Source organism: Marmota marmota, unplaced genomic scaffold, assembly GCF_001458135.2.
Source record: "Marmota marmota marmota unplaced genomic scaffold, marMar, whole genome shotgun sequence".
In the NCBI taxonomy this organism is placed as follows: Eukaryota; Metazoa; Chordata; class Mammalia; order Rodentia; family Sciuridae; genus Marmota; species Marmota marmota.
The window spans coordinates 1,814,723-1,838,391 of record NW_025999853.1 but is presented as its reverse complement, the minus strand read 5'-3'; the positions used below and the strand labels follow the sequence as shown (position 1 = coordinate 1,838,391).

Here is a 23,669-nt window from a genome sequence, read left to right as displayed (position 1 = left end):
ATCACTCCCAGCTGCAAAAAGATAAGATTTGAGTTTACAGTAAGAGAAGAGGAGTGTCCTCTCCTGCCTAATGTCCTTTGATCCATAATGTAGTCATTTTTTTTTTTTGGTATTGGGTATTAAACCCAGGGGTGCTTTATCATTGAGTTACATTCCCAGCCCTTTTTATTTTTTATTTTTTAAAAATTTTTATTGTTGGTTATTCAAAACATTACATAGTTCTTGATATATCATATTTCCCTTTTTATTTTTTTATGTTGAGAACTGGGTCTTGCTAAATTGCTGAGGGTCTCCATAAGTTGCTGAGGCTGGTGGCCTCAAACTTGAAGTCCTCCTGCCTCAGCTTCCTGAGTTGCTGGGATTACAAGCATGCTTCACTGCACCTGGCTGCCATTGTTTTATTTCTATACAACATTGAGAGATTACAACACACTGAATGTTTTGTTTTTCCCCCCCTATGGTGCTAGAATTGAACCCAGGGCCTTGTGCATGTGAGGCAAGCACTCTACCAACTGGGCTGTATCCCCAGCCCCACACTGAATATTTAGATATGTCTTTGTCGTCTTTTTCTTATAGTGGGGCTCTCCTGCACCCAGTTATTTTTTGATGATTTGGACAATTTGAGAGACTGGGTCTGAGATGGTAACATCTTCAATAGGCTGAGAAAGCCCATGATACTTGGAAGATTGTGCAGTGAGCACCAAGCTTGGGGCTTCTCCAGAAGAGTTGGCGTCTCAGGCTTGTTGATGCAGAATGGAGACAGGAGCGAGACGGGAGAGCCTGCTGTCCCTTTCTTCTCTGCTTAGGTACATCTGTTCGTGCTATTTTTTATTTCGGGCTCCGTGGATTGGTTGTGTGATGCATTTGGATAAAATACTTGGGGGCTGGAGCATCTCACATTTGCCCATCAACTTCACTTTGTAGCAGATTTATATTCCGTCTGGGATGCCAGATTGAATTAAATGCTTTTTTAAAGTCTGCAGTCTGACAAAAATCTTTATCCAGTCAGCACTTTCACCATATTTAAAAAATAAGCATCTGTGGTGAAATGATGCTGTCATGGCTGATTTTTGAGGGAAGGATCCAATTTGGGGCTGATGGAGCTGGCTGCAGAGCGTACAGTGCTGAGGCCAACACCCAGACTCCAGGGCTCCCCTCCCACCCCAGGTCATCCCTCCCTGCTCCCACCCCAGGTCATCCCACCCTGCTTCTGTCGGGATCTCGGGGTTGACAGAGTAGATGAATTCTCTCTCCTTGCTGTTGTTTGGTGCTGGGGAGGGAACCCAGGGCCTCATGCATGCTAAGCTGCACCCCACCTGATTCTCCTTCTGAGGGAGGCGCCTGTTGTATAATCAGCATTTCATTTTGATAACTTCTCTGTGCTCTTGTGGGAACCACATATGTTCCTGGGTTTGAGAATTGATCTCTTAACTTTTTGTCACCCAGTGTCCACAGGAAGGACCCATCAGAGGGTGACAAGGAGCAGGCTGCCGTCAGTAAGTGGATGGCCCCTGACTGGAAGATGGTGCAGTTTCTGTGGACCCACCACTGTCCTCTGTGCAACCATTCTGGCCTGGTTTCCTCATCTGTAGGATGGGAGAGTTCTGTCTTCCTCATGTAGTTGTGGCGAGTCTAACTATTCAGTGCATGGAATAGTTATTGCTGAGTAAGTAACATATGACCCCATTTAACACGTGAACAGCAAACATTGATTTCTCAAAGTCCCTGTAGCTCTGTATCTGGGAGTGGCTTGGCTGAGTGGTCCTGGCTCAGGGCTGCAGGTCCCTTTTTATCATTTTCTTTATTTTGGGTGCTGGAAACTGGACCCGGGGATGCTCTACCACTGAGCTGCACCCCTAGCCCTTTAAAAAAATTTTTTTGAAGACTTTAAAAAAAATTTTTTTTAGTTATTCATGGGCACAATATCTTTATTTTGTTTATTTATTTTTATGTGGTGCTAAGGATCGAACCCAGTGCCTCACATTTGTGAGGCAAGCGCTCTGCCACTGAGCCACAACCCTAGCCCCAAGACTTTTATTTTTTAGTTGTAGGAGAACACATACCTTTATTTTTATGTGGTGCTAAGGATCAAACCCAGTGCCTCCCGCATGCTAGGCGAGCACTCAACCTCTGAGCCCCAGCCCCCCAGCCCTATTTATTACTACAGTTTTTTATTTTGAGACAGGGTCTTGCTAATTTGCTGAGGCTGGCCTCTTGCCTCAGCCTCCCCAGTTGCTGGGATTACAGGTATGCGCCACCACATCCTAGAGGCAAAAGGAATTCGGGGTTCTACAATACACTGGAGACTAAACCAGGAGGTCCCCACAGAGGGAAGACATTTATTTTTCATTCTCTGTCTTTTAGGACCTTGGTTGTGCCGAGTCAGCTCAGTGTCCCCTGCCCGGCACTTACAGTTCGCTTCTTTGGCGGAGCATGTTTCGTCCTGGCACCGGCTGCGGTCTCTTCCCCACCAGGGAGGAAGTAGTAGCTCCTGCTAGAGGACACTGCCCCTGGCACCACCGGGCCAAGAAGGGAACATGTCCTCTGGGAAGGGCTCCGTGTCTGCTCATCCCTGGCAATTCTAAATTTCAAAAAGCCAGAGATTATTTTTCAAAAATTAATTTATTTCACTATGATCATAATCACAAATTTGAACAAAGCAGAGAAAGGAAACAAGTCCGAACCCCACCTACTTCTTCAAACCCAGAGGTAACATGGCTGTCCTTGGGGACGCTCTGTCCCCAGGCCCCTGGGTGGAGCCATCCTGCTTTACTCAGTTACAGGCGGGTGGCCGAAGCGACTTCACCTCCTGCTTCTTTTCACTTAACTGTGTGACGCGTGCTCTGGGCTCCGCGGTCTTTCCACATTTCAGGAGCCAGTAAGAGTCCACCTGGCTTCACGTTTCTCCCGCCGTCCACCACTCTTGTGTAATAAATACGTTGATTTTAATGTGTGTATTCCAGTGTGATTATTTTTGCCTGTACTATTTTGCCTTTTTACCATTTTCTTTAATCACATTAACCAGCAGGGGCTGGCGGTGGGTCCTGGGAGTGTTAAACCTCTTTCTCTGGAAATTCATTTCTCCTACTTCTGAACTGGAAAAGTCCTCAACCTGAGTTTTTATATGGCTTCAAAGGTTCATCTGGAATTAATTTGTAATTCAGTGTGACAGAGGGGTCTAAAACAAACCTCCCCAGAAACTACAAACCAGTTGGGCTAAAATTATTCATGGCATGGTCCTGCACGATCCTTTTCATTGATTTGTGATTTTTTTTTTCCTTGAGGGGGAATGGAACGAGGGCCTTGTGCCTGCTGGGAAAACCCTCCACATCTCCTTTTCTTTAATTAATAGGTACTGAATCCAGCTGCACCTGACCACTGAGCTACATCCCCAGCCCTTTCTGTTTTTAAATTTATTTATAGCACCAGGGATTGAATCCAGGGATGCTCAACCACTGAGCCACATCCTCAGTCCTTGAGAAGGTCCTCACTAGGTGCTGAGGCTGGCCTCAAACTTGAGGTCTTTCTGTCTCAACCTCCCGAGCCTCTGGGATTACAGGTGTGCCCTGCGTATGGCAGGGTTCCTTTTAAAATCACCTCTTATCGAAAACATTTACGTATGGTAGATTGTTTCACTGGCTCATCTGTTTTGCACCAATAACTTTATATTAAAAAAAGGAGGAATTATTGAAGTCAGGCCTCAGTTAAAAGAGGAACTTGGTCCAGCTGCAGAAGCTCTACTCCTGTGCTGCTCAGACTTGCCAAAAAAATGAATCGAGGTATAAAAGTGGAAATGTGAATCCATTTCATCCACACCCAGGGAGCTGGCCGTGCTGGAGGGTGACAGCACTCGCTGTCCTTACACTCAAGCTCATAGAAGACGTCCATTCGCAGAGCCAGGGCAATGTTAGAAACCCACCTGGGCCCGGGGGTGGGGAACTGGGTGGTGGGGTGTGTGCTCACCTACTCCAGGCCGGGGTTCACCCCCAGTACCAGAAACCAAGACAGAAACAGAAGAAAAAAGAAAATGTTCTCTAACACCACAGGAAGGCAGCAGCCACCTGCACATGGCACCCCGAGGCCACAGGCACCTGAGGCAGGCCAAGGGAAGGGGCAGGGATCGCTGTGACCATCAGCTGGGGGATTCGGCAAATGCCACAGTGATCTTCATTAAAATCAAGAAAACCAGAGAAGACATCGCCAATCAACTGAGCAAGAATGGAATCCTGCCTTCTTAAAAGCAAATAAGGCTGGCTGATATTTTGGTGGGATGATTGACTTGGCAGATGAAGGCAGCAGCAGAATGTCACATGTCGAGGCATCGCCAACCACTTGTTACGGCACCTCAAACTGTTATTGAACAAGTGGCTCAGGTAGCCCCAGGGCTTCGGGAACAGGATTGGACACTGGGCACAGCCCCATTTAAAAGACTCATTTAAAGCATGACTTGGAAAAGGCAGGGGGGACCACAGGGTCCTACGTGGGCTCGCCTCAGATCTGTGTGAAATTCAGTGAACACCACACCTGGGATTCAGGAAAAACCCTTAATTCACGAGCTTCAGCGCTGTGCAAACTGTCCCAGGTAGGATCATGGGGGTGACAGTCACCCTGCTGTGGGCGAAGTGTGGGACTTGCAGTGTTGGAACTCTGCCAGGGACAGGAGGTGACTGAGCATACAGCTAGGCCAGTGGCTAAGGGGCTTTGGAACTAGCCAGGAGGGGAAGAGGGGGAGCCCAGGAAGGGGCTCTGGAATTTTCAATGGCCGCATGAAGAACTCGTGAGCAGCCCTGAGAAAGTGACCACCAGGCTCAGGCGCAGGCCTTGCCTCAGGAATGAGAGAAACCCCCGAAGGGCACCCAGTGACGAGGGACAAGAGCAGCTGCAGAGTTAAGGGAACCAGGAATGACTCACCATTGCTGCCACCCAGGGGCATCTGCTCATGTCCCCTGGTGCATGTGACAGGTGCAAAACAGCTTCACTATACTGGGCAGGGGCGGGTCCAAGCAAGGTGTGCTTCAGGACGCCAGAGGCCAGGGGAGGGGTGGGGATCAGGATACAGGATGCAGAGCGGCTGGGGCATGACCCTGACCCTGGGAGAGCCACAGCTCAGCACCAGGTGGCCTTGCAGGGACTTCTCTCTGCCATGCAAACCCTCGGGGCGCCTGAAGATAAGTGCCTCCAGAAACCCTGATGACAACGAGGGTGGGTTTCACCATGAAGGGTCCCAGGTGGGCTCTGGACCTGTCACAAGAGTGGAGTGAAGGGAAAGGAGCAGATGGGCCCTTGAAGGGGACAGAGTGGGCCAGCCTGGCACTCAGTGACAGTCCAGCTGGAAGAGCTTGGCATTAGAAGGCAGCTCACACCAGCAGAGGATGCCCTTCTCCTCACCCCGCTTCCTGGGCACCAGGGACCAGGCCAGGGGGACCGTGGTGCTGTAGCAGCCCCACTGCTGCTGGCTCTGCGGGTGGCTCCGGTGTCAACCTGGCAAGGCCTGAGTGGCCTTGGGCCGTCATGCATCAGTGGAGGGGGCTGCGGGGAGAGAGGGCTGACCGTGGCCTGTGGGGAGGCCTGGCCGCGGTGCCCACAGCCCAGGAGAACTGTCAGAGCTCCTCCTTGTTGCTGTCAAGGGACGGGTGTGGAGGCCCCCGAGACAGGCGGTGACCTTCTGGCCCGTGTTCCCCAGGCTGCTGGCTGCTGTCCTCCAGGGGCTCGTCCATGGTGGCATAGTCCTGCAGGAGCCCACTCTCCACGCCATGCCGCCGCAGGCTCTCGGTGCCCATGAGCCCCTGCATTCTCAGGTACCCCTGCTGGCAAAACGGGGGCAGCTTCTGGCGCGTCAGGGTGAACAGGAAACAGGACTCTGCACGAAAGCAGAAGGAGGAGGAGTCGGGCTGGGAGTCAGGCTGGAGGGTGAGGAGAGGTGCAGGAAGGGAAAGCTGGGGGGCCGGGGCACCGCAGTGGGGCTCGCTCAGGACCTTGCATCCCTTGAAACTGCTGTCTGACCTTTCTGGGTGCCTCACACACAACCTGGGTAGTCACGGATCATGACTTTCCATGAGGATACGAAAACAGGAGGCTGCCTTGACCTTTTGGGAGAACAAGGCTCCAAGGTCAAAGCCAACCACAGAAATGACTGGGGGGCTGGGGATGTGGCTCAGTGGTAGAGCACTTGCCTAGCTTGTGTGAGGCACTGGGTTTGATTCTCAGCACCACGTATCAATAAAAAAAATAAAGGTCCATCGACAACTAGGGCAGGAGCTCATTCCCCTTGAGCACACCCTCAGCCTTCTCTTCTGGAGACTTGCTTGGATGTGGTGGGAATTCAGTGGAATTGTGAGCTGAAGCCTCCTGCAACAGTATTTGAGTTGCAAATACTGCATGCGAAGTTCTGTCTAAACACTGTGGGGACAAAAAAGATAAAATATTCTGTCCTGCCTAGGATGGAAATCCTGCCTTTGACCAGTGTATACACATGGTATATACTACCTGCCTGTTAGTTACTTCGTTATTGTGATTATCAGATGACAGTGGCAGTATCTCAGTGCTGGTGTTTAGGTAACCCTTACTTGATAATGCCTCCCAAACATGAGAATAATCATGGTAGCAATTTGGATGTGCTGAAAAGAAGCTGTAAAATACTTCTTTTCAGTGAAAAGATGACTGTTCTAGACTTAATAAGACAAAAAAAAAAAAAATCACATGCTGTGGTTGCTAAAATCTATGATAGGAACACATTTTCTATCTGTGAAATTGTGATGGGAAAGAAATTCATGCTGGTTATTCTGTTGACTACAAGCTTCAAAAGTCATGCCAGAGTGCCTCGTGCGTGCTAGGATGGAAGGGCATGACACCAGCGGGTGGGTGACATGAGCAGGAAACTTGTTCCAACTGACATCAACATTTTGCACCCAAAGTCATCGAGCCTATGTGAAGACTTCAGCGAGGCCCCAGACATGACTGAGCCCACACCATGCACTGCAGGTCAAGGGTTTGTTTTTATCCATGGTTTCAGGCATCCACTGGGGGTTTTGGAACGTGTATCCTGAAGAGAAGCGGGGCTTGCTCTGATTGAAAGCTCAGGAGAGATAAGGTGGATGTCAGCTGGGTCTTCTGGGGAGTTGGCGACAGGCTGGGACATGGAGGGTCGAGACCTCCTGCAGCTGCGGAGAAGCCTTCCACCTCCCAGGCCCCCTCATCTCACGTAGGGGGTATGTAACAGGGGACACTGTGGGGCTCCTGGGGCAAACAGGCTGACAGGGGCCCCATGGTGTCCCTCTGACTCTCTGAATTCTACCAGGGGACCCCAGCAGGACAAGTAGATAGTCCTCTCTGAACAGGGAAGAGAGCAGGTGCCAGGGAGGACAGAGGACAGTGAGGTGGCTATCTCTCCAGCACAACCTTCTGCTGATGTCACCCCCTCTGCAAGGCATGGTGGGCCCGGACGCCCAGCAGCTGGAGGCCAGAGCTAGCAGCTGCTGGACAGCTGGGGGCGCGGGGCAGAGAGGAGCCGCATCTGCCCGCTGGCCGTCTCCAGGAGGAGTCCTCCCAGTTCAAGGCAGTGGCTCAGTGGCTCGCCCTGTCCAGAACTGTCTAGAAAGGGAGGTGGGAGCCCGATGGCCTGGCATGGCCTATTGGAGGGGCCCACAGTCAAGGTGGGAACGTGCCACTAACACAGACAGCATTTTTGTGGAGTCTGGAAATCTCAGGAGACCAACAGGCATTTGGAGCCAAGGACTCGAACCTCTGATATAATTTCAGGAATCAGAGTCTGATCAAAGCTGAGAACTCCAAGACTGCCAGTTCTTCAAGGGTGTTTGACTCTGGCTCTGTGAATTAACCTTGTGCATCTACATATGTTCAGATTATCAGTTAAAAATACATATTTATATATAAGTATGTGTTTATAATATATAAATATATAATATGTAAATTCTGTAATATATAAATATACAAAATAAATATATACATGTAAATTATATAACATATAAATTATATATATATATATATATTTTTTTTTGGTACGGGGATTGAACCCAGGGGTACTTAACTACTGAGCCACAATCTCCTCTTTCCCTCCGTGGAGTGTTTGTTGCCTGTTCACCCCGAGATCCAAGCTTTGGCTGAGGGCCTCTACACAGGGCTCTCCCACCCCACTGTGTGCGGTGATGCTCGGGGGCCTAGCCCCGCTCGGTCGGTGTGTTTTGTAGAGTCTGGGCTCTGGGGAGCTGCCTTCTTTCCCTGCTGGTCTAGCTGTATTTTGGGGCACTGTCCTGGGAGGGGGCTGCAGGGAACACCTTGTCCACCCCCTATGGGCATGGGCTCTGGAGTTCTGGGCCCCTGGTCTCCCTGGCGGTCCCTGCACCTCCACCTTGGTCCCTTTGCGTCACCTGCGTAGAAGCTCCGCAGGTCGGTGTCCAGACAGTTCTCCAGGAAGCGCCGCAGGGGCAGGATGTGTCCCACGGGCGCGGTCCAGTCGGTCAGGAAGTCTTCCACGACGTGGTGGATGGCCGTGGGCCGCGGCAGGGGCCACTGTGCAGGGCGGAACCTCACCTCCTGCTCTGTGGAGGAGGCGGGGGTCAGGGCCAGGCTGGCCACGCAGTGTCCCCCACCTCCCGCGCTCCCATCCACGCCTGCGAGGGCTGTGGGCTGGCTCCAGGAGGAGGGCTGACAGAGCGGGAGGAAATGGATCGTCACTGTGGCCCCCGAGGGCAGCGCCAGGACCCGCAGCTCAAGGTTGGTGTCCGCCCCCTCCCTGGACTGAGGCCCCTTCCCAGCCGTCCTTCCCCGAGAGGCTCGGAGCCCCGCGATGAAAGGGTCTAGGGCTCGCTGGTCCAGCCTCCCACCCGGGGACCCCCGGTGAGGAGCCTGCTGAGCCCAGACCCGGCCAGCCCGGTGCGGGCACCTTCTCCAGAGGCCAGCCGCAGCCTCGGGCAGCTTTAACTCTCAGTGCTTCTCCCCCTGCTGGCACCACCTGCCCTGGGGAACAGGCCTAGCTGGCCTCCCTCTTTCTCTGGAGCCCTTTGAGCTCCGAAGGATAAGCCACGTTCCCCAGGCTGCCTGTTTACTGGAGCTAAGCCGTGCCAGAGCTGCTGCCATTCCAGGTGAGTCGTCAGATGTATCCTCATGCAATCCTACCAGGAGGGGACTACTGTCATCCCCATTTTACAGACAAGGAAGCCAGGCTCAGAGAGGTTTAGTAGCAGTCCAACGTCACACAGCAATGAAAGGACAGACTTGGCCCAGCTCTTTCGGTCCTGTGCTAGTCAGTTCCAGTTCCTTGCCCTGTTCCTTCTAACATGCCACCTACAGCCCCTCACCCACTGTGGTCATTGTCCTTTGGAGACACTGGTATGACAGTGCCCCTCTTCCTGTGTGGGGCTTGGTGGATCATGACACTCCAGCGTGGCCTATGCAGGTCACAGTATGTGCCAGAATCTGGAAATGGAAATTTTCTCGGACCTTCTGCCTCGGCCAGGTCTCTGGGCAGAGTCCCCGAGGGTCCCCTCTGTCAGCTGAAGGAGTGCTGGGAGGAATGAATTGTGGCGAGTGCCCGCTCACCGGTGGGGAGGCGTCTGTAGAAGTAGATGACAGGGTGGAGGAAGTTGGACAGCCAGGCGTCCTCGGTGTGCCCCACCGACCGGTCATAAAAGAAGACATCCTTGTCGGGCCCAGAGAAGTTCTTGCCGTACTCCATGTTGACCACGAAGAGCCCGTGCCTGGCCGGCCTCCCGGTGAGCGTCTCCAGCTGGGCCAGCATCTGCATGGGGAACTCCTCCAGGTACTCGAAGGCCGAGGCGTTCCTGGGGGGCAACACGGGGCTCAGAGCTGTGGCCGGGGACAGGTGTGGGCACGGCTGCCTGGCCACATGGCCCTTCCCCACAGTGCCAGCGCAGTGGCGGCCACTCTGGCTGGCTCTCCTTGTTGTCTGGTGCTGGGGTGGAACCCAGGGCCCCCACGTGTCAGGCGAGTGCACTACCACGGAGCACCAGCCTGTACACACCCGTGTGAGCCTGCTGTGACCACCACTCTCTCACAGACCTCGGAGAGATTCCACAACACTCCACACCTTGAAGTGCACACTGGAGGGAAGAGCCGTACAGGCCGGAAGGGAGTGGCCGCCCTGAGCTAGTTGGGAGCTCGGGGATTGGGCCACAGAGCAGGAGGGGTCGGGCAGCAGGGAGCCGAGCGCTCAGTGATGGGCACTCGGTCTCCCTGGGCCAACAGTGCAGCCGAGAAGGCATCAGCCACCTCCTCTCGAGGGGCCCCTCTGGCCACTGCGTGGAAAACAGCCCAGGTTACCAGCAGCGGTACCTCAGCAGATGGGGCAGCCAGCCAGAGCCATCGGGTTCTGGACACTGCTGAAGGCGGGCGGTGCTCGGGGATCTGCCCACAGGCTGGGTGTCCAGGTGAAAGGGGGCGGTCGAGGGCCACGTGGGCTGTGCTGAGTGCGCGTCCCTGGACTTGGCCACGCTCTGATCCAGGGGCCAGAAGTTCTTCCCCTGCTCCCCTCCCTGCTCCCCTCCCCTGGTCCCCTCCCTGGTCCCCTCCCCAGCTGCCCCTCCAGGCGGCTCCCTGGGTGCTCTGCGAGGTGTCCTCTGAGGCACGGTCCTCAGTGCTCTGCTGCTTGTTCTTGATGGATAAGCATCTGGACCGAGTGGGTCCTGGCCGGAGTGTGGGAACTCTGACTCCGATGCTGGGGACTGACCTCCCAGGGGTGCCCTGTTTCTGCACCTTGGTGCCGAAGGGTTTCCACCAGTGACTTTGACCTCCTCCTTTACCCCTGTAAGATGATCATCCCCATTGTGCAAAAAAGGTTCAGTTAGGTTAACTAACTTGCCTGAAGTCACACAGCAAAAGGATAAACCCAGAGTTCACGCCCAGGACCAACTGTCTGACTCCACNCACTACCACGGAGCACCAGCCTGTACACACCCGTGTGAGCCTGCTGTGACCACCACTCTCTCACAGACCTCGGAGAGATTCCACAACACTCCACACCTTGAAGTGCACACTGGAGGGAAGAGCTGGGCTCCCCCACAGAGTGGGCAGCGGTGTGCTGCAGGGTGCGTGGGTGAAGCCTTGGGCGGGGGGCAGGCGAGCTACTCACTCCTTGAGCAGGATGACATCAGCCAGCACACTGAACATCTGGTAGAGCCCCGAGGCCTCGTTCACGCGCCGGATGATGGCGTTGGTGAGCTGTGTGATAGGCAGCTCGGTGGAGGGCCAGGCCACACCGTGGTGCCGATGCTCCAGCAGCCGGTGGACGGCTCGCACTGAAAGGGCCAGAGGGAGGAAGAGTCTGTGGCACTGCAGATCGTATCTGTGTTCACTCTGCGGGAGGTGCAGGCCTTCGGGCGGAGTGGGGGCAGCAAAGGTTTGGGTCTAGTTCCAAACAGTAATTGTTCTCTGCTTGTGGCCATGCACACATGGGGACGGACAGGGACGCCACTCAGGGGCATCCCCTGGGGTGAGCAGGCAGAAGAATGGGTGAGGCCAGGTGGGGGCCACAAGCCTGGGTCTGTCCACCTCTGCCTGAGGCCCTCGCAGTGGAAGTCCCTGCACTGTCACCTCGATTGAGGAGCCCCACCCAGACCCAGAGCCTCGCTGCCCTCCAGCCCGTTCCCACCAGAGCCGCCCACCTGGAAAGCCTGGATGGTGCCCCTCCCGCACCCTGCCTCTAGCTATTTTGAGGGGCTCTTATCTCTATACAGGGTGCAGGAGCAGCTGGTAGCTAAGTGACAGGGAGGGGCTTCCTTTCCCTGGGGCTGCTGGCGGCGTGTCCTGGGAGGAGCACTGCACACAGACACCTGCTCCCCCACAGCTGACCAGCAAATGCCCCAGAGAGTGAAGGCCAGGCGCCAACAGGGCTTGCGTGGAGGAGCCGGGTGGCCACGAGCCGGGAGGAGTCCGGCGCCAGGACCTGGCTGAGGGTGGAGAGGGGAGCAGCCAGAGCTGGGGGGGGGCGTGGAGGCTGCGGCCCGAGGCCTGGGGAGGCGAAGCCCGTAGCAGTGCCAGGTGCAGTGCCAGCAGTGGCCGCGTGGGAAGGGGTGGGGGACACCATGACACCGTGGGCAGCAGCCCTGCAGAGGCTCCAGAAGTGTCCAGAGGGAAGGGAGCTCAGGAACTGTGAGCCCAGGAGGCCGAGGTCTGTGCTTAGCGAAAGGCAGTTCCCGCGGGCACCACAGCCCTGGAGGGCGGGCCAGCGAGGCCGCGGGGACGGCCTGGACAGCGCTCAGGAGGGAGCGGATGGCTGTGGGGTCCCACCCAGCATCCGTCTGGTGTCTCTGTCGTCCATCACGTCCTGCTGCCTTGCTGTCTTTTGCTTCCCTTGGGACAGTTTCTCAGCGGAATGATGGCAAGGTCCGGACCGACCCCACAGGGTTACCACTGTCCCACCCCCGGGAGAGCTGTCAGCTGCTTGGGGACAGTGGTCAGTTGCCTGTGCACCCAGGACTGCTTCCCACCTGCCTGAAGCTTACTGCCTAGGTGTGGCTTTAGAGTCAGCGGGTATGGATGTGAATCCCACTCTGCCATCCCCTGGCTGGGTGGCTAAGGGCAGGTTACTTGACTTCTCTGTGTGCCAGTTTTCTCATCCGGAAAATGGAGTTGAACTAACAGGATCTGTTTCATGGGGCTGAGGATGAAGTGCATGGAAAAATGGGGACAGAGGAAGCAAGAGGGCTGGGCAGTGGTGGCCAGGACGGCGGGAATAGGTGGCAGTGCATGTGGGATGGTGAGGCCTGGCAGCCGGGATGGTGTTCAGACAGCCAGAGCCCTCCAGCTCCTTCCTGACGACACATCATCTGGGAATGGACTGCAAGGCACGATGACCTCTCCCTGCCAGGTGGGAAGGGCAGCGGGATGCCAGACCACCGTCAAGGTCAAGTGGGGCAGCAATGGGACCCTTAGGGATTTTAATGGCAAATTAACTGGTTTAGGCAGCAGCTGCAGGCGGCAGAACACCCGCTCAGCAGCCCGAGGAGCTGCCAGTGCCACTGTCTGTGGGGCGCGAGGCTGTGGGTGGGGCCTCCCCTGGACCCTCCAGTTCCAGAGGCAGCCATGGATTCAGGGGTTGATGGCCCCAAGGAGCAGGGACTCATTCTCAAGCCACGGCTGGTGATGACAGCTGAGCCCACCCACTCTAACCTGGAGGAGGAGGCATGAAGTCCCCCCTCCTCGGTTGATTCTTCAGAAAATGCTGACTTATTTCATATTGACAACTATGGTATTCATAATATAACTCTTAATCAGAGGTACCATAACGTTATCCTTGTCACACCATGAAACGGAGTACCACTATAATTCCTATAGTTCTTACCCCTTATTATCCCTAAGAGATTTAGCTTCCCTCATAGGATTTTTAACTAAATATATCATTATTCAAGAATTAACAGCCCAGTGAGGTGGCACACACCTGTAGTCCCAGAAGCTTGGGAGGCTGAGGCAGGAGGATCGCAAGTTCAAAGCCAGCCTCAGCAACAGCGTCTCTAAATATAAAAAGGGCTGGGATGTGGCTCAGTGGTTAAGCACCCCTGGTTCAATCCCCAGGACTGGGGGGAAAAAAAACTCAAAAAATTACAGCATTATTATACCAACATCCACAGCCAGCCTGGCACGCTGGTGCTTGCCTATGATCTTCGCTACTGGGGAGGTTGAGGCAGGAGGATTCCATGTTTGAGGTCAGCCTGGGCAGCTTATCAGCTTCTCAAAATACAAAGGACTGGGATGTAGCTCAGGGGTAGAGCCTCCTGGGTTCAATCCCCAGTATTGGTGGAAAGCAAAAACAAAACAAAACAAAACAAAAACATTCACAGCTGTGCAGGCATTACTAAATTTCTATTTTTGCATATGATTAACTTATTGCACAACCCTAATAATATTTCCAACAATCAATGATATTAAAACAAGATTTCCACTGGAAAATATGAAACAACTCCCCCCCCACACACACACACTTTTTTTTTTTTTTTTTTTGCGGTGCTAGGAATTGAACCCAGGGCCTAGTTGTGGAGGACAGACTGCCCGGGCCGAGTTCGTCGGTGTGGTGCAGAACAGCAGAGTTACTCCATCCTGCAAAGCAGGGCCTGCCCTGAGCTACTCAGTTCAGGGCTAAGGCAGGGGGACTCCGTAGCACGTCTGGGCAAATGGATAGATAACCACCAGATACTGGACATGCTGAACTTACCAAACAGCTGCCCAGCACAATCAGAAGGCACAAACCGGTAAGTGAATCAACTGTGCTAATAAGTGACACCTGTGGGCTAGGGATATGGCTCAGTTGGTAGAGTGCTTGCCACTCATGTCCAAGGCCTAGGATTCAATCCCCAGCACCAAACAAACAAACAAACAAACAAAACAAAACAAAAAAAACAAACCAGAGTGACGCCTGTGAATTCACTGGATTAAATCAGAGACACATGGGCACATGAGGTATTAAGCTCACGACTGTGAAACCAGGCCCAGGAGCTTATCAAACAGACCTCTGAATGGTGTCACCCTCACCTGGAGGGTAACAGGAGAGGCACCAGAGACATCCTCTTACCAGACCTCTGGTGAAGCCCCAGCCCCGTCTGTCTGATGAGGCTGCTTAGACACCACCCTGCCCTGCTGCCACCCAGCCCCTCACCCTGCACCCAGCCCTCACCCTCCACAGCTCTGTGCCTGAGCAAGGCCTCTGGCTGTGATCTAATCTTCACTTGTATCTGCTCTCTGCCTTTGCCCTGGGCAAGGCTCTTGAATCCCTGTGGCCACCTTAACCTTTCTCAGCCATTCTGGAACCTATTACTCTCTTGTTAAGTGTGACTTCATATTAGTAATCGAGAGTGGAAAGGAAGAAAAGACCCCGATTACCAAAGGGACATGAGAATTAAAGCCAACAAAGTGATTCGACTTGTGAATTTATTTATTTATTTTGGTACCAGGGATTACTGAACCCAGGGGTTCTTAACCACTGAGCAACATCCCCAGCCCTTTTTTTATATTCTATTTTGATACAGGGCCTCACTAACTTGCCGAGGCTGGCTTTGAACTCACAATCCTCCTGCCTCAGCCTCCCCAGCAGCTGGGATTACAGGCGTGCGCCACCACACCTGGCCTTATGGATTCATTTTATTCAATAAATTCTGCGGTTGTGGAAAGGCTCCCTCGTGCCTGGCCTATGTCAGTGGCCTGGCTCCCACCAGACACTCCCACACACTAAGCCGGGGCCCTGAGCCACATCCGCCGGAAACATTTTCCTTCCATCACCTAAATATATATATATATATTTTGTTGATGGACTTTTATTCATAAGCAGTGCTTAGGATGGAGCCCAGTGCCTTGCCGGTGCGGGCAGGTGCTCTACCACTGAGACACCCCAGACCTAAGAGGCTTGATCTTCCCTGGGCCTAGCATGCTGCTTCTGCTCTGAACTCTGGACTGAATCTTACATCCACTGAATGCAAATCAAACACTTTAAGCTAAAAATTTACTAAATTGGTGGGATCAAACCCCAGGAAAACTTAGTTAGCAGTTAAATATCCCAGTCAACTGGCTTTGATCTACTTCTTTCTCTGTTAAGGGGTAAAGAAGTCGGGAGAAGCCTGAGCAGAACTGAAACTGCTCTCTTGAATTTGCAATTCAACATGAATATTTGACTTGGGATCTGCTAAAAAGAGGATCCAACTTTTAGATTCACATTTATCCAACGTCAGTTATTCTCAAGAAATCACAGCGATCCCGCACATTATACCTACTCTTTGGTGCTTCATCAGAGGAGCAAGGAGCACCCTATACCTTTTAATTCAAGCCAAGCTATGAAAATCCAGGGCCTCTAATTATAACGTAAGTTATAATATCATCATTACTGTTTGGGTATTCGTGATAATCGTTTTCATAGTAATACCTATCTTAATTGGGGGATGCAGCAACTGGAGTTCCATTAACAACAGGCCCCAGATACAGTGAGAAAGTCATCAAAACTCTGACCCTCAGATCTTTCTTGAGAAAAATGAGGATTTGGCTAATGGCTCATTCCTGTAACCCCAGTGACTACAGGAGGCTGAGGCAGGAGGATTGCAAGTTCAAGGCCAGCCTCAGCAACTTAGGGAGGCGCTGTCTTAAAATAAAAAGGACTGGGGTGTAGCCCCAAGTAGAGCCAAGGGCCCTGGGTTTAATCCCCAGCACAGGAAAAAAAAAAGAGGGAAAGGGAGGGCAGAGGGAGGGGAAGCCCCCCCCCCCCACTGTCTAGTTCCCATTTATCCTTAAAATCACAAGGCATCAATTTTGGGTTGGGCATTATTCTTGTACAATAAGTCAAATTATTTTTCAAAATTATGTTTTAGTATTTGATGTGCACTCTCAAGTTAGCAGAAAATTTATACCTTCAGTACTGAGAGTTGTGAATCACAAGTATTTAATCTGATTGCAACTTTTCTTTCAATCTTTCAGCAGGCAGCCTGTGCCTGAGAGAGCTACCCAGCTGGCTGATGGGTGCCCAGGAATCACCTTATTCAGCCTCAGGACAGCACTGAGCGGGTAGAAGTCACCTCCTTTTCACCTCTGATGATAGGGATGTGCTCAGCCAGGGTAAGGTCACCTCTAAGACCACCCATCCAGGTTAGCATGCTTTGTGGCCCTGGAGATTGGACTCTACCACTGAGCTACCTCCCCCCCATTTTTACTTTACTTTCAGACAGGGTCTTTCTTGAGTTGACAGGTTGGCCTTGAACTTATGATTCTCCTGCCTCAGCCTCCTGAGTCACTGGGATTACAGGCGTGTCCACCGTGCTGACTTAAGTTAGACTCTGTTAACCCCTCAGGCTTTAAGCACAACACAGGCCACCCCAGAGCCACCCACCTTTATGCTGTATCTGTTGCTACTTTTCTAGGCAGACCCCCAGGCCGTGAAAACCTGGGGTCAGCTGCCTAACAGGAAGTCATGACCACTGACTGCTGGTGAACAGTCCCTTAACGCTTCTGGAGGTCTGGAGTATTCATAAGCCCCAGGGATAATGACGGGTCCTGCCTGGGGACAGTGGCCCTCTCACTGGACTCACCTGTGTACCGGAATCCGTGGATGAAGCCCCCAGCTGATTTGCGGTAGTCCACCGAGTGGCTGGCGGTGCCCAGGATGAAGAGGCCGCGACTGCCTTTGGACTCATAGCTGGCTCTGATCAGCGGGTACTTCTTGCTGAACTCGCTCCCGGAGCTGAGTCTGAGGGACCTGGGAGTGGAAAGGGGTCAGTCACAGTCCTCGGTGGAGGAAGCCCTTTCCACCCATCCCACTGGAGGTGGGGACGAAGTCTTCATCTCATAGATGAAGCACCTGGGCTTAGATCAAGGACACGCAGGTCAGGGACAGAGCCCAATCCAAGCTTGGCCCAAGGCTAGGCTCTGGGCCAAACCTGAGGCCTGCTGTCACCTGAGGGGAAAGGAGGGTCTGGGCAGGCCCTTGTCCTCCTGTGCCCTGGCCAGAAGGCAAGAGAGAGTGAGCGGATGCTCTGGGCCAACCCTCACACGTGTCCGAGTAGCAACCTCTACAGGCCAGGCTCCACTGGGCAGTCCTTCAAAATCCATTATGAATAACTTAAGGAACTTTTTATTTTTTTGTGCCAAGGATTCAACTCAGGGACACTGAACCACAAAGCTACATCCCCAGCTCTTTTTTATATTTTGAGACAGGGTCTCACTGAGTTGCTTAGGGCCTTGAACTTGTGATCCTGCTGCCTCAGCCTCCCAAGCCACTGGGATTACAGGTGTGCACCACTGCACCCAGCTCAGAGATTAACTTTTTTTTGGTACCAGGGATTGAACCCAGGGGTATTTAACCGCTGAACCACATCCATAGTCTTTTTTACGTTATTCTGGGACGGGGTCTCCCTAAATTGCTAAGGCTGGCTTTGAAATTGAGATCCTCCTGCCTCAGCCTCCTGAGCCATCAGGATTACAGGCGTGTGCCATCATGCCAGACAGGAAATGACATTTTACTGAGCACATAGCATATGCCAAGCACTGTCTTATATTAATCCTCACATGACCATATAAGAAGGAAACGAGTATCCCCAGGGCAGAGATAAAGAACTGAGGCAAACTGTGATCAAGTGACCTTCCGAGGGCACCCATATTTGACCAGCAGAGATTCCAGGTTGACCTGGCCTGTGCTCATGGCCCTGGAGAAGCTCACCCCTGTCTGGGCCTGACCGCCCACCTGACCACTCAGGGGAGGACCCCTGATGGAGGGTCTCAGGACCATCTGGGAGCTGCAGTGGACAGAGAATCACTGTCCTGAAAGGGAAACCAGGGGAACCTACCTCAGATCTTTCAGGGACATTCTGAAAACTCTCTCAATGGCCCACTGTGTGGCCTCTGTGTCCCCAGGAGGTCAGAAGGTGCTTCCGCCTCTTTCCCCGTGGGACTCACTGGTTGAAGATGGAGAAGTCGAATCTCCAGCCCAGGCAGCGGATGACCCGGTCGTAGGCCACGCGCATGGCGAAGTTGTCATTGTCGTCCTGGGGGAGGGGGATGGCATCAGCACTCTGGTTGGTGCTGGTTTCCTCCAGGAAGAACTTCAGGGTGATGTGGAACCTGCCCTCGTGGTCCTTCACGATGGCCAGATCCGTCAGGTCCGACTCGAGAAGCCCGTCCAGGGACTTCAGCTGATAGGTGTCCAGCAGGCCATTGTTGATAGCTCTGGGGCCCCAAGAGAATGCAAGGGGACAGGAGGGGACTCAGGAGGGCTGGTGAGTCCGGCGGGGCCAGGAGGGGTGTGAGAGGCGGTTCTTCCCACATTTGGGGCTTGCGAGGGTTGGGCAGTGGCGTGTCCTCAAGGACTAGTGTTGGGAGCTTGGTCCACAGCGTGGTGATGTTGGGAGGGTGGGGGACCTTCAGAGGTGGAGCCTAGAGAAGGCCACTGTCTAGCGAGACAGTTTTAGCAAACCTGACCCTTTCCCTCATCTGTCTTCCCGTCTCACCACGTGACCGCTCCCTCCTGTGTTCCTGTGATCCTGATGACATCTGCCGTGAGGTGACACAGGCAGGGGAGACCTTGACAGAGCCAATACCAGGCCATTTGGACTTCCCACTTTGAAAGTATGAACTAAATAAAACTCTTTTCTTTTTTTTTTAAATATTTTATTTTTTAGGTTTTAGGTGGACACAATATCTTTATTTTTATGTGGTGCTGAAATCAAACCCAGGGCCTCATGCACACCAGGCAAGCGCGCTACCACTTGAGCCACATCCCCAGCCCTAAAACTCCTTTCTTTGTAAGTGGACCAGCCCCAGGTATTTTATTACAGTGACACAGATCCTGGACTGCTACAGGCTTTCAGTACAAGGATGCAGCATACCTGAGGTCTCCAACGTAGTGGGTGGCCCAGGAGAGCCGCACCCGGGAGCGGCTCAGCATGTGGATGAAGTTCGTGACACCCAAGATGTTCTCTGCCGTCTCAAAGGCCGAGTTCCCGCGGCCCAGTATCAGCACATTTTGACCCACAAAGTCCCCAGGATCCACGGACACAGACTCATAACCCTCCGCGTATTCAGAGCCAGGGAAGTCAACCTGGTTGGGGACTGACACACCAGTGGCCACAAGGAGGACACTGCAGGTAAGGACACAGGAAAGATAGTGCAGTCTCTCAGCGATAAGATTACTTGGTTAAAACCACCTGCTTCACCCCGACTGCAGGCTCCTAACAGGTGACAGACGTTCATTCACTCACTCACTCATCACTCGGCCACTTGCTGACCCAGCCCATACTGCAAGACCTTCCTCTCGAAGACCTCACAGCCCAGGGGGTACACATGCCTGCACAGTGTGCTCCATCCATCACACTGATCCTGGGGATTAATTATGCTTTCTTTCTTTTTTGGGACCAGGGATTGAACCCAGGGGCATTTAACCACTGAGCCACATCCCCAACCCTTTTTTATATATATTTTTTAGAGTCAGGGTCTCTCTGAGTTGCTTAGGGCCTTGCTAAGTTGCTGAGGCAGGCTTTGAACTCACAATCTTCCTGCCTCAGCCTCCCGAGCTGCTGGCATTATAGGTGTGGGCCATCTCGACAGGCTTAATTATGCTTTCTGATTGAGGAGAAAGTGATACTGTGAGAAAACTGAAAAATCAACCTAACGTTGATCACAGCCATCAGGTGAAGCACCTCCCCCGGTGATGCAAATGGAGCCTGAATTCTGTTTCCCCTCCTGACCTGCCTCCTAGGTATGAATGTCTGCTAAGCAATACTTGGGTGGTGGGCCCTATACTGGTGCGTGTGTTTACTCCTCAAAGCACCCTGGAGTGAGCTGAGTGGTCTCTCTCCAGGTGAGGAGATGCAGCTCCTGTGAGTTCCTAAGAGCAGCAGAGCACTTTGTGCTCAGATGGGTGTGATTCCAAAGTCCTGCTCTTTGGAGAGGAGAAGGGCATAGGATCCAGCAGTGGTCAGTTTGGGAGTCGGATCCTGCTGGCCTGCAGAATGCTTTGATCACAGGGTGGTTTCAAAATAGAACTGGATGGCCTGTGGAAGGAGCACACAGAGCCCTATTGGTCCTTTTTTCTGATCTTTATCCACTCTGCTCGTAACTGACTCCCTTCTGCTGCAGCACAGCTGCCTGAAGTGTGAGAGTCTAGATCAGCACAGTCTTCTGCCCCTGGGCTGTGAGAGGCAAGAAGCAATGCTGGGCCTACATAACAGAGCAGGTGAACACTGCTGAGCACCTGCCTGGGGCCAAGTTCAAGGCTAATGGCCAGGAAAGGAGAAGCAGTCTAATGCAGCGGATGGAACACAGGATTTGGAGTCAGAAAAATATGAGCTCAAATCGCAGTTCTACCACATACAAGCGGTGTGACACAGCATTAATTACCCAACTTCTCTGAGCCCCAGGTATTCACCTGTCAAATGGGATCAGTGAACTTCCCCCCTCAGTTCCTTGTGAAGATTAAACAAATTTTGGGGGCCCAGGCAATATTAAGTTGACTCTCAAGCCAAAACAAGCTAAAAATGGTCACTGGAAGCACTTCCTGTTGGGCCTCTCACTTCTGTTTGGTTCTGAAATCCCACTGGGCCGACCCTGGCTGGACACTTGACCCAGTATTTCCCATCATGCATTCTGGGGACACTAGTTCTAGGAAATGCTCTTTAAGATAGATTTTGGGGACACATAAACTGTTTCTGCTCGACACCAGCATCACAGTGAATATGAAAGTAGCAAAGACTGGCAAATCCAGAGGAAAGAAATTTGCCACAACTTTTAAAGGACACACTTGAGAAATGGTGCCTAAGCAGAACCTCAGTTGGATCCAGGAGTGGGAGAAATGCCCTGCTTCTCCCATTTCTCCCACATCTCCAGGTAACCAAAGTGTCCCTCTGGGAAAGACCTCAGCTGCAGCTGGCCAGCTCCGGCGCAGGTCCCTTACCTGCATTGGTATGTATGGCCCTTCTGGTCAATCAGGATGAAGTAGTGGCCGTTCCAGGCTCGCTGGTCCTTGTCTAGAGTGACGTGGGTGATGGTGGTGTTGTACAGCACGTGGAGCCCCAGCGTGTCTGCGAAGTCGCCCAGGTAGCGCACCATGTCGCCGGCGTCAGGGAAGTAGGCGCGGGAGTAGTGTCTGAAGAGGAGCCGGGGATCGTGGCTGAGTAGGGAGTTCCAGTCGTGGCGGAGGTTGAACTCGGCGTTGGCCTTTCCTGTGTAGCGCTTGTTGATGCTGATGAGCTTGCGGTGCCGCGGGTAGCGAGTGAAGAAGCTGCCCGGGGCCGACGCACGTTCGAAGACCACATAGTCTCTGCCGGCCCGCTGCAGGAAGGAGGCCATCTGCAGGCCCGCGGGCCCCGCGCCCAGCACGCAGTAGTCCCGGTGGGAGCTCACGCACAGAGTCGGGTGCAGGACGAGCGTCAGGAGCAGCCCCGGGGGTCCCCAGAGCCGGGCCGCGGCGGAGAGGTGCATCCTGCGGCAGACCAGAGGGGAGGCCTCGCACCTCGCGGGTGCCGGCAGGTGCTAGCCTTGTCTTTCCGAGGAATGGGGATCAGATGCCCAGGGAGAAGCAAGGGCTTGCGTGCGCCCTCACCGCAACGTGAGGCGCAGCCGGGACCGGAACCCCAGGACCTTGGAGCTCACTTGCCCGCACGCGGTCTGTTCCTTGAGGGCTCTGGGGCTCGCAGGAGTCCCGGACCCTTCCGTCTCATCTCCCATCTCCTTTCCCGCAGGTGCCATCCCCTTTCGTATTGGACACCCGGGGGAAGCAGAGGGTGTCCCCCGATTTCCCGCTCATTCGAGAGGCGCCCCAGGCCCGCGGTACCCTCCGCCGGCACAATCTCTCAGCCACGTCCCTGCCCCCGGGCTGGAGACTGAAGGAGGTGTGGCGTGCAGGCCCCGCCCCCGCCCTCCTGGGCAGAGACACGGACGTCCAGCGCGCCTCGCCCGCCCGGGTGGCTGCTGCCTGCGCGTGCGCGTGCACAGGCTGCGTCCCGGCCCCGCCCCTCCCCTCCCTCCCGGCCAATGGCAGGGGGCGGGGTCACGTGCTCGGCGCACAGCACGCCGGGACCCGCTGGCCTGCAGCAGCCCCAGGCTGGGGCGCGGGAGCGGCGCACGTGCTGCCGGTGCTAGCAGAGGGGGTCTGGCGCTGGCGAGATTTGGGGATTGGACTGGAGAGCGGATCTGGGATAGTCTCGTTTTTAAACTATCCCTCTTCACATGTGAGTGAAGGGAGAAGAGTTCTGGAGAAAACCCATGTTTTTAAATTCCCAGTGAAGCCCAAGGCTAAATACAACCTAATTGGCCTCCTCAGTTTTATGGGACAGATAGAACAATTAGTTTTTGCTGCGGTGATTCAGTAGTGTCTATAGAGCAACAGGCCACCGGACTAACTTGATCTTCAGTCAGGACTGGAGCAAGGGGCAGTTTCCAAATGTAGGTTTAGTGGTTGGTTTGCATAAGATCACAGTTTGGAAGTACATCCTGGAATTGAAGCCCAGAGGGGAAACATCAATGACAGGAGAGGTGCGAACACGATCGATGTCAGCTTCTCCTGTGGCAGGTGGCTTCCAGGATGTGGGCAGAATATGGTGTACCTCTGAGGGAAGGATGAGAACCTTCTAAGGGTATTGTGTACTCCAGGGAAATGAAACTGAGGGTTCTTCCGGAAAGACAGTGTGGAAAGAACTCTCTGGTCTTGAGCGCCTGCATGACTGGAGCTGCTTTTCATTAAAAATCATAGCTGGGCCTCTAGGAAAACACTTCCCTGGTCTCTCGAGCCAAAGTACCCACTAAAGAATGCCGCATGTCTATTTTCTTCACACCCTGTACCACCAAGGAAAAGCTCCATGAGAACATAAGCTTTTTTGTAGTCACTTAGTGATCCCATGATAAGCACTTGAAAAAGCACTGGAGTGGGTGCTAGGAGAATAGTGAAAAAATCTAAGGATCTTATTTGCTAAGTAGTGGGAGGTAAGGATGATGTATTCAGGGCCCTAAAGCTGGGTAGAGCCTGCATTGCAGACAGGATCTACTAGGTTTTGAGTGCAGGACCACTTTTAGCACTGGACTTGGCAGCCCGGTGCAGGACACAGACATAATGGAATCTGATGCAAAGTACTTAGAGAATGAGCCTTGGCTACTGCCAGCCCCAGTTAATCCTGAGACTGGGCCACATGTTTGAATTCTAAGCTTGAAACTTTATGGGACCTGTCATACCATCA

General features: G+C 53.4%; 1 protein-coding gene and 1 long non-coding RNA gene across 5 annotated transcripts; one reads left to right on the top strand and one right to left on the bottom strand.

The window, feature by feature from the left end:
- Positions 1 to 349: 349 nt before the first annotated feature.
- LOC107139895 lies at positions 350 to 2,949 on the top strand. Its single transcript, XR_001503211.2, has 3 exons — positions 350 to 806; positions 1,447 to 1,666; positions 2,365 to 2,949. It is a non-coding gene; the product is annotated as an uncharacterized LOC107139895 (long non-coding RNA).
- Positions 2,607 to 22,411, bottom strand: Foxred2 (FAD dependent oxidoreductase domain containing 2). Of its 4 annotated transcripts, XM_048802038.1 has the most exons (9): positions 21,392 to 22,411; positions 19,329 to 19,580; positions 18,400 to 18,669; positions 17,037 to 17,203; positions 11,108 to 11,273; positions 10,646 to 10,780; positions 9,559 to 9,800; positions 8,388 to 8,558; positions 2,607 to 5,860 (listed from the first exon to the last, which is right to left on the bottom strand). In XM_048802038.1, the coding sequence occupies exons 1-9, from the start codon at positions 21,916 to 21,918 to the stop codon at positions 5,601 to 5,603; spliced, it is 2,190 nt and encodes a 729-aa protein (XP_048657995.1). In that variant the 5' UTR covers positions 21,919 to 22,411; the 3' UTR covers positions 2,607 to 5,600. The 4 variants fall into 4 exon arrangements, with proteins under 4 accessions (XP_048657995.1, XP_048658005.1, XP_015338240.1 ...); XM_048802048.1 differs by lacking the exon at positions 10,646 to 10,780 and having other exon boundaries at positions 11,108 to 11,348; XM_015482754.2 differs by lacking the exon at positions 10,646 to 10,780 and having other exon boundaries at positions 21,392 to 22,410.
- Positions 22,412 to 23,669: the final 1,258 nt, after the last annotated feature.

Excerpts from the sequence above, each read along its gene's own strand:
- Foxred2 (XM_048802038.1), bottom strand. The coding sequence starts at position 21,918 with ATGCACCTCTCCGCCGCGGCCCGGCTCTGGGGACCCCCGGGGCTGCTC. Across the intron at positions 11,274-17,036 it reads CCACGGATTCCGGTACACAG|TGCGAGCCGTCCACCGGCTG; the intron begins GTGAGTCCAGTG and ends TGGCCCTTTCAG. Across the intron at positions 10,781-11,107 it reads GATGTCATCCTGCTCAAGGA|GGGTAAAGGAGGAGGTCAAA; the intron begins GTGAGTAGCTCG and ends ATCATCTTACAG.